Here is a 16767-nt window from a genome sequence, read left to right on the forward strand (position 1 = left end):
TTTTTTTTTTCGTAAGCTGTAAAACAAACATAAAATATACTGGGGACATGAAAATGACTGTTTTTGTGAGAATGACCCATATATGTACTTTTATTTTTATTTTCGCAGAAATTATTTTTTTTGAATATATATACATATTTCCAATTTTTCAACATAAAAGTTACTAAACAAATTGAGCAATTTTGATTTTAATATATAATGACATCCACACATTTCGGGTATAAAATTGGGTTGCCAATAACACAGGGTTCCCAATATGCTTCAGGGAAAGAAAAAGGAGGAAGAGGACCATTTGTTGTTCAAAAGGGGACTTTGGAGATCCATTTAAAAATTAAAAAAAATTTATGTATAATAAAATTCAAAATGCTAAAACAACAAAACGCGTAAAATATTTCAATCACTTTTGTACTCTTAGTGGATAGTCGCCCAAATTCAGCAGTTCAAATATTTGCAATTTTAGAATTGTTAATTAAATCTTACAATAGAAATCAGGTGGGGAAAAAAATATGTGGATCCAAGAAATGTGGCAAGTCTGACCTTATCTTCATTAAATCAATTGAATAAAAAGGACACAAAAATTTTAAAGCTCTGACATTGTTAATTTTTCTAAACTCACATAGAAAATCTTAATTAGTCAATGATCCAAAGATCATTCTAGCCAGTCCTCTTGCCTCCTCTCATCCATTTAGTTTTGCTTTGCACAGATCTTGGTGCATGCATCTTTGCCAAGCAAGTGCAATGTAAGCAGATCTATCCCGTTTTAGATGAAGGATATGTTCAGAGCCACGATGGCTCAGGGGATAGAGCGTTCGCCATCCAATGAGGCGAACCGTGATCGAATACCAGACAATACGAGTTACGCATCCGGCTTGCACCGACCACAGTGCTGACGTGAAATATCCTCAATGGTAGACGGATCATGGATTAGAGTCCCCTTGCTGTCAGTTTAACCGTGGGAGGTCCTCGTGGTGTAAATGCGGGTTAGCTCTATCAAAAAGTCCTCCACGAAGGCAAATTTCTCTCAATGCTCGATCCAGGAGTTCCCTCGTCTTCTGGATTGGATTCAAAATTACAAGGCAACAGAGTTGAACATTAGTAGTCTTAAACCCATAAAATTGGGTCAGCTGTTCAACAACGGTTATATATTTTTTTAAAAAAGGATATGTCCAGTGGCCAAGGCAGTCTGGTTGGTAACGCACTGAGCCCATGTCCAAGAGGTCGTGGGTTTGATCTCCACGGGCTGAAGACTCACTGTGTTGTAAATGGTGACTGATGCACATTAAATCTGTCAAGTCACAAAGCCCTCTATGTTCCCATAAAAAATCATACCGCTGGGGGTACTGACCCAGGAGTTTCCGTCTCATGGATTGGTTCAAAATTACAAGGCAACGGAGTTGAACATTAGTAGTCGTAAACCCAAATTTAGGTTGGCTGTTCAATGACAGTTTTAAAATAAAATAAAAAGGATATGTCCAATCCATCTCCTCTTCAAAATTTCCTCATGAATGGGTGATAATTTTGCCTCTATTAATAGAGCTTTATTTAAAAAAGCATTAGTCCAGAAAATTTTTAAAATTATTCTTCAACATTTGTTCTGGAATGTTTCCAGTTTTTCCATTTCGGTTTTGTGGAGATTCCAACATTCAGCGCCATTCAAAAATATGGAACAAACAACAGCTTTAAAAGATTGCAGTACTGATCTATAAATACAACAGTGCACAAACTTTGACATCATTGGCTTTCCAAAAACCCTACACTTTAAAAGAAAAAACCTCATCTTCTTGTGGTATATTATTTTTAAAAGACAAACAAAATATTCTTAAAAAACAAAACAAAGTATATTGAAATAAATATATCACATTTATTTTCTTAATGATTATGCTACACAAGATATAAACAGTATGATAGAATAACACAATTCAAATGTGTAGTGATCAAAACAAAAATTCCAAATAACACTAAAATATCTTTTCCCATATTATTTACAAAAACTAATATACACAAATGATAATGACAAGCGTGAGACTCCCTTTTTGCATTGTTAGTGATACAGGTTTAAAGGATATACCACCTCTTCGAATGAAGTCAGCCTGTTTATTATTGATGATCGGCAAAGTCCATAAAACCTTTTTTGCATTATTAGTGATAGAGGTTTAAAGGATCTACAACCTCTTCAGATGAAGTCAGCCTGTTTATTATTGATGATCGACAAAGTCCATAAAACTTGGTGGGCTTAAAACTTTTGTCGGTAGCCGTAAACTTCCAACCCATATGACAATGACACTGTTCACACTCAACAATCGTCCATGCATAACTGGAAAAAATGTATAAGAATAAAAAATTATAAATGGAAATTTTAACAATAAAGAAGTACCTAGTGCCTGACAATATCAGATTTTACAGGGTGCATAGCCAAAGTATTCAACAAAAAATAAGCACCTTTAAAGCACTTTTCAAGCACTCAAAAAATATTTTTAAGCACTTTAAAAAAATATAATTAGGCAGGGTAGGAAAGTTTTTGACAATTGACGGTTTTATCCTGTTTTAACCGTCATGTCCAAAAAAAACATTTCGGCATTGTTTTTGACAATTGTCAAAAATCATGAAATTATGAATCATGTGAAACAAACTGCGTTTTCATACGCTACGTACTGGCAATATGCCGAAACAGATTGGGGTTGAATTAATTATGAAAACGTTGAATAAAACAATGCGAACTGTGTCTTTTTGCATAATTCGAAGCGAAAATTATAAATGGAAATTTTAACAATAAAGAAGTACCTAGTGCCTGACAATATCAAATTTTACAGGGCGTGTAGCCAAAGTATTCAACAAAAATTAAGCACCTTTTAAGCACTTTTTAAAAATGCTACGCACCCTGGTAAAAGGGGAAGAAACAGAAAGAAATTCAAGTTGTGACTCACCCAGGAAACCAGCTTTGTTCCGTAGATGGTCGACCAATCGTTTGCAGACCAGATGCATGTGAAACAGTTACAGCCTCATGGACATATCCATTGGGATTGACATAAGTGCCTTGCGGGCCTTGCAATGACATGCTGAATATGTCCTCCCTTTTTGCGATATCTTTCAGGCAATCCCTGCAGCTCAGGACTGAACACTAAACAGAAAAATTAGAAAGATTCACACAAATTAAATATTCCATATTAATTATTTTATTACATAACTGAGATTTTTAAGAAAAAGATTTTGAGGAAATATAAAAATTAAAAAAAATAACAATAATTAAAGCAACAACATTCATTGATAGTTTAAGTTAAATTGACAAGTGGTGAATATTTCTTTACCTCACACAATTTATTAAAGTTACATTAAAGTCACACAACTAAATACATTCAGCTTAACTTAGAATTCTATTAACACTACAAATATTTCATAAGGCATGTCCAGATTAAAAGTAAAGCATTAGGCAAATCTCAGTGAGTTAATGTGTTCCCAATAAGTGAGGGGCACCATTCTACAGGATCACTACGTAATTACAAAATAAACAGATAGGGCATTGCACATCAAGAGTAGCTAAGTCATTTCAGAAGCTTCAAAAAGCAAGTGCCCCATGACATGTTGAGTAACAAGTCTTACAGAGTATTTAATTTAATTTTTGAATTTAAAAAAAAATCATAATTCATAATAATCATAAAAAAATCATAACAATTTCACAATAAAAAATAAGTGTTGAGCCAGACAAGATTTCCTAGATTACATCTGCAGACATAAATCATTATTTTCGGGGGGGGGGGGTGAAATCACTTCAGAAATTCAATATTTATAATTAAAAAGTAGTGAAAGACGTACAGTTTCCAGAATTTTGAGTTCAAGCCTCAATCTCTGAGTCACTTCATTTATTTTGATTAACTCCAAACGTTGAAAATCGTCTAAAGGAATGTTGGCCGCAACCCAGTAGGAAAACTCGATAGGATTATTGGGCAAGTTGATTCCTCTAAGAGCTCGATTCCAACTTTCAAGCAAAGATCTAATTTTCTTCATAATTACTTGCTGTAAAATAAAAATGAGTTAAAAATTAGGTTTCCCATGCACAACATTTTGTTTAATTATGTACGAAACTTTGAAAAAAGTTCATAGTTTAAAATTTCATAGAATTTCTAACAAATTTTTCATTTAATATTTTGTAACATTCTTACAAAGTAGTTTTTTTTAAAGTAAATTATAAATTGCTGAATGAAAATTTAAAACGTATTATAAAAAATAATAATTCTTTAATCCATTATAACATGCTTAACAAGGCTTCACAGTTTTTCATAACTAGCTAAAATTCATAAATTGGCAACAAAAAAATAATACATATTTTCAATAAAAAATATTTTATTTTATAGCATAAGAACCAAAAAAAAAATTAATAAAATAGATATTTTAATTTTTCTTTTCCTTAAACAAGTATTATAAAAATTATCACTAATATGCTTTTAAAATTTAACAGTGTTTAAAAGTGATTTAAATAATGTTGATTGATTGTGAAAAAAAAGAAGTTTCACAACATTTTGATTTTATTTTCTTTAGAATAAATTTTTACAAAATAAAAAGAAACTAAAACTATTTTTTCAAACAATAAAATTTTAGCATAAGAATCTTAAAAATTAAATATTCAATATGTCATTGCTACATTTTTTAAGAATTACTAAAAATAATTCATATTTTCATTTATTATTTTTAAAAAATAAATTTAATTTAATAAGAGTTCAGTTAAATACAATTTATAGAATTAAAGATAAAAAGAAAATTCTTTTTTTTTCTGTGAGCCTAAATGATAAAGAAACATTAAAGAATCAACAAATTATTATTTAACATTTTTTAGAAATGGGTTTACTAAACAGGTAGACTTGAATAATAAAATTAAAACAAAGGAGGTTTGAATAGATACTTACCGCATCATACATTTTGTAAACAAATTCTGGAAAAGGTGTGTAATTTGCAAAATCATACTTATTATTCTGAAAACAAAACATCACATTAAAAGTGGTCAATAAGAACACTATTACCTAAATGAAATATAGTAAAGCATGAGAATAAATGAAAAAGAATAGAGATGTATTGGGCACCTGGCATACACACACAAACAGATTTTCATCACAGCGTTATTATCCGATAATTAAAGAGTTTCATAAAAGGAAACTGGACTCAACTTTTTAATCTCAACATCTGGTGCCGAGTACCTAGGCAATTTTATTAAAAAAAAAAAAAAAAAAAAAAAAAANAAAACACCTTTTAAGCACTTTTCAAGCACTCAAAAAATATTTTTAAGCACTTTTAAAAAATATCATAATCAGGCAGGGTTGGAAAGTTTTTGGCAATTGACGGTTTTATCTTGCTTGATCCATCATGTCAAAAAAAAAAAAAAAACTTTTGTCATAGTTTTTGGCAATTGTCAAAAATCATGAAATTTTGAATCATGCAAAACAAATGGCGTTTTCATACGCTATGGGCTGACAATACGTCGAAATAGATTGGGGTTGAATTAATTGTGAAAACGTTGAATAGAACAATGTGAACTGTGTCTTTTTGCAATAATTCAAAGCAAAAATCAACATGGTAAAGGAAAAATCTAATTTCGAAAAAGGGAAAATTAAGCACTTTTTAAAAACACCTAATGAAAAAAGCACTTTTAAGGGCTTTTAAAAAACGAAAATAAGCACCTTTAAGCATTTTTTATAAACGCTACGCACTCTGTTACAGGGTAATACTCATTTATGATTGACACAACCACGTTCAGAATTATAGTAACCTTTAAACTATTAATATTTACAATTTTGGAAATTCATGTATTCTCCCAGTTTCTTAATAATCAAGCTGAAACAACTGTTCAGGCACAACACCTTTTATAATGTTACTTTCTAATTCAGAATTTTCTTTTTTGAAATCATATAGCAGATTTTAAGTTAAGAGAAAAGTTGCCAAGAAAGTAATGTAATTTAAGTAAATCAAGATTTGAAAAGTTGTTAATGCTATTCTTTTACATAACTCCAAATAATTTTTTATCCAAATCAAACCCATCAGAACACACAAGTAAAAGATTAAAAAATTACTTACTTTAAAAGGTGTTCGGTGTACAAGAGGGCAACTGTATGGTGTTTCCTTTCTAGACAGATAATTAACGGATGAAGTGGTTTTAAATTTATCTAAACTATTCAGTCTTGAGCCTTCTCCAATATTGCTCAAGCTAAGTTCAGGTAAAATACGCACTTTTCCAATAATAACCCTGAAAAAATAATCAACAGTGAGTTTTCATTGAGTTATATGCATAACAATAATTTGAAACAAATTATGTTTGGAATTTTGAATAGATGCAATTTAAATACAGCATTTAAAAAAAGGAACATAAAACTACTTTAATGTTAACAAAAATATTTTGTTTGATACCTTATTTCAGTCTAACTAAGAATTCATTTTTCAGAAAAAGAAACTTTTTTTTGGCTTCAATTTTTATTCCATTAAATGCTAGTTAAAATTCGAACAATGAAAAAAATCAGATGAAATGTAAAGTAAAATAAAACATTCTACCCTGTATAATAAATATAAAAACGAAAAAATAAATAAATGCATCTTCATTTTTATATTCCATTTTATTTATAATAGTCGCATACCAATGCACAAAACTTTTTAAATGCCCTATCATATTTTTTCGACTAATAAAACTAGCATTTTGTAGACGAACACTTATATCACAGACTAACAAGCCCTTTTGAGGGTTCGAGGATAGTGCTACTGATCTAAAATTAGAACAGTGCAAAAACATAATGTGCTTTCCTGTGGCGTAAGCAAATTGCTTCACCAACAAAGAAATGATAAAAAAATAATAATAATCATTATTTTGCATTAGATAAAATATTTAATAATGTTTAGTTGGTTCCTGTGATCAGCAAATATTAAAATAGATTTTTGGTTTGATTTTAGAAGGCTGCAGATGAAGCCTTAAATCAAGAGTTTCTGGCAAAATGCAACAAGTTGATTGTGAGTCAATGAGCCTGGCAAAGTTGCAACTTTTCTTCAACAAGCTCAGTGTGCGTGCACGTAATTCAACCAACAAGTAAAATTAAAATTATTGGTGCTGCCGTATGATTCAGACATCAGTACGTTGAAATGGATTGTGGATGAATGACACTGTTGTGAAAACAACACTTTTTACGTAATTCCTACCCACATCATGACAAAGAGAAAAATCTCTTTTGGGAAAAAGAAAATTTAACTTATTTTTCATACAAACACTGAATGAAAAATAATCATCTTTAAGGGTTTTTAAAAAGTGAAAGCCTAAAACAATCACCTTTAGACACTACCTTATAAAATGCTACGCTCTTTGAATTACTAATCAAACAATGTATTTTTATAAATTATAAGTTATATTTACATGTATATCAGATAAAAATGAACAAAAACATCAAAATCTAGAATTAAAATTCCTTTTTTAATAAATTTCGAAACAAAATTTTTTTAATAAAAAAAAATCATAAACATGTAGCAAAGGGAAAAAAAATCCCATTCTGAAAAAAAAAAAGCTTGCATAAATTTTTTTTAAAAAATATTTCCCTTAAAAGCAATACATTGAATTGAACATACATTTTAATGGAACAAATCTGAAACAGAATATATGTTCCAAAATACCAACAACCAGGTTATCCCAAATATAGAGCCAATTTTACCATTTTTGAAACCTAGTTAAATAGTTTAATAAAAACAAATCTAACTTTAAAACACTTACATACAAAAAACTTTTCTTTTGCAGAAAAGAGTGGTATGAATTAAATAACCTATAACTGTTTCTACAAAGCTTGTATAAGACTTCTTTAATTTCATTTAGAATATATATTATGGGTATTAACATTATAAAAAAAATCCTCTAATATCCAAGATATATTTTTTTAATGTGAAAAAAATAGCTTTGATAATTTCCTAAAACTACAAAAGGTAATTGATTAAAAATTTATATAAATATTTTTTCTTACCATAAAAAAATAAAATTGAGTATGTATGCAATTTGCACTTAAGCAATCAGGCAATTAAGAACTAACTTGTATGGCATAAAAATACCAAAATAATAATAATAATACAGTCGAACTTCTATGTAATGAACTTCTCTATTTTGTGATTTTTTTCAAGGAACCAAGAACATTTTGAAAATTTCTTCATAAGATAACTTCCAAATTGCGAAGTGAATTTTCTTATATACGATTTCTTATATATAATATTTTACGAACTTTTCTTTGAACCACTTTTTCCCTATTTCCCAAAATATTTCAGAACATTTCAAACTTGTTAATGCATTTTATGTAGGAAATTACCTTGAATTGTTTTTTGCAGCCACTTTGCTTTAAGAGAAAGCAGCAAAATCCCTTTACTTTTTTGTTATTAGTAGCAAATTTAGCTTTTATTAGTTAAAAATGTATGTAGAATGATAATGTAATGCTGGATAATGTTTTGTTCTATTCTTAATTTTCATGCAGATAATAATTTACAATTGCTATTTTAATTATGTCTAGTGTTTATGAATTTAAAACCTGTTTTGTGTTGCTTAAGTATTTCAAATGGTGATTTTCTATTTAACGAACTTTCCGTATAGCGAACTTTTTATTGAGATTTAGCGACTTCGTTAAACAGAGGTTCGACTGTACTCATAAAATATAAAATGAACAACACATTCTGATAATTTAAAATTGTTCACCTATTAAAATGTAAATACTTTGATTTTTAACTATTAACTATAATCATATCAGAAATGTGAAGGCTGAGATAGTGTTTTCTTCAAAAATTCTTAATTATTATGGATTACTATTGCAAACATTTCATTTTCCATCAATACAAAATAAATTACTTTAAAAAAGCTTTACCATATTAAGATGACAACCTACCCATCTGACTGTCTCCTAGAGTCTAGAACTTCAAATCTTTGTCTCCCTTCAGCTTTTATACGAAGCCCAGTTCTTCCATAACTTCCTTCTTCATCTCGGTATGAACGAATTTCAGCAGTTGTTCCGACACCAGCCAACACACTACTGTATGTTCTACCTGAAAATCTAAGCACAAGGTAATTCAAACATTATGAAAACATAAAACAGTAAAGTTAAAAACTCCGTCCTTGTTAATTTAAATCTTGTTTCTATTTCTTACACAGGGTGCATAGCCAAATTATTCAACAAAAAATAAGCACCTTTAAGCACTTTTCAAGCACTCAAATAATATTTTTAAGCACTTAAAAAAATATCATAATTAAGCAGGTTTGGAAAGTTTTTGACAATTGACGGTTTTATCTGGTTTTAACCGTAATGTCAAAAAAAATTTTCTTTTGGCATTGGTTTTGACAATTGTCAAAATTTTTGAATTATGTAAATCGAATGACCTATCATATGCTACGAACTGACGATGGACCAAAATAGATTGGGGTTAAATTAATTGTGAAAACCTTGAATAGAACAATGTGAACAGGGTTTTTCTGCATAATTCGCAGCGAAAATCAACATGGTAAAGGAAAAATCTCAATTTGGAAAAGGTAAAATTAAGCACTTTTTAAAAACACAATGAAAAAAGCACCTTTAAGGGCTTTTAAAAAACGAAGATCGAAAATAAGCACCTTTAAGTACTTTTAAAAACGCTACACACCCTATTACATCAATAGCATTCCCCTCTATGCAATTTAAAAATCAATTTTACAATTGGACTGTCACCATTCAAACAATATCAGTTTTAAAACTGATACATTGAAATAATAATTTAAAAACAGGACTCAAAATCAGTACTTTAATTGAGAAGGAATGTCGAAATGGACAGTATTTATGCTTACATTCGATGTTATTATTCAAAAGTGTCTTTTTTATTCAATATTTATTTGCTTTTATATATAATTTTCATATTTGTTTGTTTTTATGTTTCAGGCTTATGACTGTACCCATGCGAGATATTTCAGTTCTTTATTGCCAATACAAAAAAGAAATAATATATAGATAAATATAATATAGAATGTATAAAAAAAGTACACAAAAGTAATTTTACCTAGAATTTATTAATCCAAATGTCCGATCAGAATTGATAACATGGATCATCATTTCTATAGTAGAAGGATTGAAGAGTTGAAGTGGCAATGTTTGACCAGGTATGAGTACAACTCCTGGTAAAGCCAGGAGAGGAATAGTTTGACAACTGTCATCATCTAAAACAGTACGACCACTTAACTCTTCCAAATCTGTTCCAAGGTACTAAAACAAAACAATAAATATTGAAACTAAAACAACACAACAAACTAAAGTGTAAAACATGGAATGCCTGATTTTAGAACAAGTACTTATTTATGAATTAATTTTTCCCAGATTATGGTGAATTAATGTACGTACTCAACAACTGTCGTCATCTAAAACAGTATGACCACTTAACTCTTCCAAATCTGTTCCAAGGTAATAAAAAACAAAACAATAAATATTAAAACTAAAATAATATAACACAAACTAAAGTGAGATATGGAATGCCTAATTCTAGAATGAGTACTTATTTATGAATTTAATTTTTCCCAGATAATGGTCAAATAATGTACAAACTCATATTCAATTAATCAAAACCCTTGTGAAAATGGTTTTTCAACGGTTAGCATATTTTCAATTGATAAGTAATTGAGTGACTACAATTAATTTATTAAAAATAACCCAAATATTTCAAAATTAAACGTTATATTACAGGGTGCGTAGACAATTATTCAACAAAAAATAAGCACATTTTAATCACTTTTCAAGCACTCAAAATATATTTTCAAGCATTTTAAAAAATATATCATAACTAGGCAAGGTTGGAAAGTTTTTGTCAATTAACAGTTTTATCTTGTTTTAACCGTCTCGTCAGAAGAAAAAAAAAAACCTTATGGCATTGTTTTTGATAATTGTCAAAAATCATGAAATTTTGAATCATGTAAAACGAATGGCCTTTTCATATGCTACGGGCTTATAATATGCCGAAATATATAGCGGTTGAATTAATTGAAAAAACGTTGAATGGAACAATGTGAACTGCGTCATTTTGCATAATACGTAGCGAAAATCACCAGGGTAAAAAAAAATCTCATTTTGAAAAAGGGAAAATTAAGCACTTTTCAAAAACACTCCATGAAAAAAAAGCACCTTTAAGGGCTTTTAAATAATGAAAATCGAAAATAAGCACCTTTAAGGACTTTTTAAAAATGCTACGCACCCTGAATATTTATTATAGTGAAACCCGCCTATAACAGGCATAAGAATGTGAATTGTCTTTCTCAATGTCTTCTCTTTTATCTAGTCTCTTCCTTTTCGTCCAAATTTTTCCAGTGTCTTGGAAGAAATAGGTTTCTTGCAGATGAAATGCCAACCCTTCTTGTGGGAGATGTAAAAATAGTTGACGGGATTAGCACACGGCCAGCCGAAAAATACATTTTATGCATTTGATAAGTAAGAAATATATAAACCAGCAACTAAAAGAGAATTAAATTTTAAGAAATCAAAAGAATATCTTACAGAATGTAAAGCAGGTAGAGATGTGTCATAAGAGACATTAGGTCCAGGCTGTCTTGGTGTTTCTGTTGAAGAATGACCTCCCCCTTCACTACAATCTAAATAAACGAAGAAGAAAAATTAAGATCTAGTGGAAAAATCTTCATTTACAAAACTTTAGATTGTTGATAAGCTTACCTATTACATTACAAAGAATAATATAATTTTGAATGATATACTACCATGAGTTTTAATTTTAAGGAAACTTATTCATAATACTTTTTTTACAGTGTACAAAAGGTATTATGAATAAGTTTTACAGTACAGGAGTGTGTACAGTGTACTTTTTTTACGGTGTACTTGACTGCTTCACTGATCTATTCCCAAAATTATGAGTAGTACAGATAATATTGTTTGTATAGTTCTATCTAGCAACGATATCAAATTCGCTGATCAATGGCTGTCACTAACCGAATTCCTACATTTGAGATTTTTGTTTACACCAGTTTGAGTGTATATGCAATCTGTAAACAAACTGTGCAGAAAATTTTCAGGGCCTAATATTTCCTCTGAACAAAGTTTAAAATTTTCCAAAAATTTTATTTTTTTGTTAGCACAAATAACTCTTTTAAAAATATTTTTGGAATGTAAAGCTTTTATAATAAAAAAAAACACAATTATTGAATAAACGAGTACATGCGTTAAAAATAATAGAAATCAAAATATAAACTGAAATAGTAATTAATTTATTAAATTAAATTTAAGATCCCTAAGATCATAAACTTAAGAAATTAAAACTACTAAATACACAAGTTGACATATAATAGTTTTTTAATAAGGAAAAACTCTGCAAATTTTTAAAAATTTTAAAAAATAAAAAAAAAATTTAGCAATTTTTTTAGACCAAAAATTTTCTGATAGCTGCCTGAATTACTTCCAAAACCTTGCTCATGCCATCAAACATATTCTGGTCCCCTGCATATAAGCATTAACAGCAAATATAAAGAATAAAAAATAAATTTTATAATTATAAGTTGAGATCAGACATTTATTGGCAACCACTTTAGTTTTACTTTATCCAAAAAATCTGTCTTAATTGTGGCATAAAATAATTAAAATCAATGTTTAAATTGATAATAATTCATACCTCATAGTTATAATATAAACTGAATAGTTAACATACTGATCTTTAAGTACTAAGAGTACCACGTTTTGAGAAAAACCAATAGTTTCAATACTTCTAGTTATGTTTTTTATCCATGATATATAACGTAAAGCATAATTATAGTAGTACATAGTACATATATAATAAAAATTTTGTGTATGAATTAAGATCTAATAAAATCCCCCCCAATTACAAAAAAGCAACTTGCCTCAGGATTTTGACAGTTTTTGTCAGATTTCAACAGTTTTTGACACTTATCGACGGGTTTCTGATGTATCATGTCGAAAACCAGTTCTTGACATCAGAAACCCAGCATGGATTTAAATAGAACTGTCACTTGTTGCTTTTTTTTTGCCTGTTTCAACTGTGATTGTCCTACATCCATCGTCATGTTAAGTTTTTATGTACTGTATTGTATTTCTCAATAAATATATGTTTTAAGTCATTGTAAGAATCTGAAATTCTAAGTAATATAAAGTTATTGCCAGTGTCCAGTAGATGGAAGGATTTCTCATGGTCAATGTGTGTTGTCAGCAAGAAATGTTATTATTTTCCTGCTTTTGGAAAGAGTGTGTGCCATGCCAACGGACCACTTACAGTATGTATGTCACATGCTACATCCAAATTATAAAACATTTTATTGAAAGATCCCATTATTTTTAATAGTATTAACAGATTTGGTTTCGCAGATTTAGTTCCCAGCTTAATTGATTTAAAATTTAAATCTAATAATTTTGCGCAAGTACCATTGCAACTCAATCAACAATTTTGTGTTGTAAATTCTTATTTGAATTTTGGTTAATTAAACTTGTTGAATGATTCTCACTCAAGAGTTTATTAAATAATATCATGAAGCGTTCTAAATAGTAATGTTTTTAAAAAATTTTGATTATTATTTTAATTGCATACGTTGACTATATGCAGATTTACATGAAAATCATTATAAAAAGTAAATATAACTTATTTACTGTTTAATAATTGTAAAATTGTTAATAAATAATAATTAATACAAAGAGATAAAGAAATAATTTGTAGGTAAACTATAATAAACTATATGTTAATAAAAGTAAAATAATCTTGAATTTCACAAGAAAAAACTGAATCATGCTATGTGAATTTTTCCTTCTAATGTAATGTAAATTTCCTTCTAATGTTCTGGTCAACAATTTTATATTATTCATATATATATAAAGATGTTTATGGATAACCAATAGTTAGTTTTCATTAAACTACTCTACACTTGAAGCATTAGTATAGAAACAAAATTTCTTGATTTCTACCCCTCTTAAACACAGAGTGTAAGTAAAAAAAAATTTTTTTTTAAAGAAAAAAAGGTTTCAAATTTTTGTTTTAGTGGTACTACTCTTTCTAACACTCAGCTTGTTCATGATAAAATCCTACTAAAATGCAAAATTCTAATAAAATTTATAGAAACAAAAATCATATTAACAATATTTTACCCAGTAAGGTTGAAAAAGTCAATGATAACAGTAACAACTAAAACTATTTTTATGCTTGCAAAATTGGATAAAGCAATTAAGTGCCACAAAATAATAATATACAATATAAATAACAAAATGTTTAACACGAATTGTTTTTCTTCGTTGTTGTAAATCTATTTTTAAACAATTTTAACTTGAAAAATTACACAACAAAATAAGTAACAGACAAGTTTCACTGCATATTTTTTAACTATGTTTTCTAAGAGAAATTTTTTTTTTTTCATAAAACCTTATGAAAATAAGTCAAATCACTTTCAGAAAACAGAGTAAGTTTTGATATAAAATGCGGTTTCAGTTCTGTTTGCTTGTGCATGTTGAAAAGTGGTTGAAATTTTAATTGACAACTAATTTTACTTGCACTATTAGGGAAATAGTTGTAAATTACATTGGCATCAAGCATCCAATACCAATAAAAATATTTAGTCAAATTGATTAAAAATTTTTTATGAAGATTATAAATTTTTTTGCAATAAATTCTGTTGTAACGGTTGAAAGAGGACTAAAACTTCAATTACCATCCAACACACAGCTCAAGTTAAAACCCAAGCTCTCTAGCGAGGCTGAAAAGAGAACAAACTCTTTTCGACAATAAAATAACAATAAATTCAAGGACTACTATTATATAATTATTAGTGATCTCACATTTCAATGAGGATATTTCAGTATTTATGATCTGTTGCGCCAACTACAATCGCCAAGGCGCCAAATAGATTTTAAACTTGCAAATTTTTGTAGAAAAAAACATGTAGATGTTTGCCTGGGGGTTGGCTACGAGTTATACATTTTGAGTTAGTCCCTTTCTGTGATGTTTTTTTTTAAGTTTCTGCCGGAAGCTGCCAAGACTTGGCGATTATTCTGCCACAGATCAGGATACAGAAATCTCCCCTTTCAACGATCAACGTATAAGAATAGTATGTTGATTCAGTTTTTTATTTTCAGTTTCATATTTTGGTCCCTGTAATCATCACAAAATAGCATATTTCATCATAATTGTGAACATTACATATTCTTTGCTATGCAAAAATTCATTAAATTTTTTTTTTTAAAAAAAGCTTACTAAATACATGTAAATGGACCAGTGAACATGTGTATGGGCTAGTTATTTCCTCTAATTACTGGTTCCTTAAAAAAATATTATAATTGCTATTCCTGATCAGTGTGCCACATCCTATACATAGGAAAGAGATACCTAGAGAGGAACTTATTTAGGTGCAAGACCAACTAAAAATTGCAAGAAGCAAGATCCAGACAATAGCGTTGACGGTCGTATTTGAAGGAAAGCGATCTATTTATTTCGGATCGTTTGATTTTATTTTTATATTCGACAGGGTTGCCGCTCTAATATGGAAGAAAAAAAATTCCCTGTGTTTTCCTTATAGAGGACATATTTCAATATCGTGATTTGTGGCAGAATAATCGCTAAGTCTTGGAAACTACCGCGCAGTGCTCCGCGAGAAACTAGAAAAAAAAAAAAAACAACACAGAGAGGGACCAACTCTAGAGGTATAACTCGTAGCTATCCCCAGGCAAACATCTGCATGTTTTTTTTTTTAAATTTGCAAGTTTCAAATCTATTTGGCAGTTGTAGTTGGTGAGACATATCACAATACGGAAATATCCCCGTAGATATTATACACAATATATTAAGAGGAAATACACTATCACTGCGCTTTTGTGTGAGCTATATTGTACTTTTTAAATTGCATGTTTTAAATCTGTTTGGTATCTTGGCGATTGTAGTTAGCGCGACAGATCACGATTTGGAAATATCCCCCAATATTTCAAATAAAAAAGGAACAAAATTATATGACAGCTCTCGAATCTTTAAATCTATGTTACAAAAGTGCTTAATCCAATTTTGAAATAAAAATGCAATAAGCCTCTACAAGTTTACGGCTAAAAACTGAAAAGCTACTTTCAATGAATTGTTATCAAAACATTCCTTGTAAAAAGAAAAACATAAAATGAGACAAATATAACGTACCTTTTTTCTTTTTGAGCAGTTTTAGGAGGAATTTAGCCATAAGTCTTTACAAAAAGCACATTTACACAGTTCACAGTCACGTCAATATATAGTTACACAAAAGTTCGTATAACAGCCAGAAGAGCAAAAGATGAAACTTGAATGTCAAAACGAAATCTTCAAAGAACTTGTAGGTATCACAACAAAGTTATTTCAGTTTATGTTTTCTGGTCTAAATTAGGTGCACAAACTTAATAATCTTTTAACGAAAAATTTAAATGCTAAGTACAATAATACGCAGTCGAGTTAAACAGTTATAAAGGAATTACCATAAAAAAGTTAATTAGCATAATTCAGGTCTTGAACAAAAAAGCAAAATAACTTGACATATTACCTGAAGAATTGTCAGATGATTCTTCGTCTTCATCCAAATCACGTTCAATACGTAAATCAATCAAATCGTCCATGTCCATGTTTACTAATAGAAAACAAAACAAAACAAGTAACAAAATATTTAGAACCGATTGTAGTTTTGGACCTGGTAAAACTTTAAAGCTTGAAAAAAAATTTTCAGGTTACAATTATATGTCCACAGGTTAATTTTAAGAACGGCAACGTTTGACACGCTGTGGACTGAATCAATACCTCCTAGATTGAAGAAAGCCA

The 16767-nt window shown here is 29.2% G+C and overlaps 1 protein-coding gene across 1 annotated transcript; it reads right to left on the minus strand.

The window, feature by feature from the left end:
• Positions 1–1841: 1841 nt before the first annotated feature.
• On the minus strand, positions 1842–16740 carry LOC107456730 (E3 ubiquitin ligase component cereblon; the record flags this gene model as incomplete). The annotated part of the gene is given in 9 exon segments (XM_016074681.4): positions 1842–2314; positions 2925–3118; positions 3811–4011; positions 4899–4964; positions 6061–6229; positions 8877–9041; positions 10015–10217; positions 11496–11590; positions 16496–16740. Coding segments are annotated over 9 exon segments (1347 nt in total). The 3' UTR covers positions 1842–2139.
• Positions 16741–16767: the final 27 nt, after the last annotated feature.

The sequence above is a fragment of the Parasteatoda tepidariorum genome, chromosome 4 (assembly GCF_043381705.1).
Source record: "Parasteatoda tepidariorum isolate YZ-2023 chromosome 4, CAS_Ptep_4.0, whole genome shotgun sequence".
Taxonomy (NCBI): Eukaryota; Metazoa; Arthropoda; class Arachnida; order Araneae; family Theridiidae; genus Parasteatoda; species Parasteatoda tepidariorum.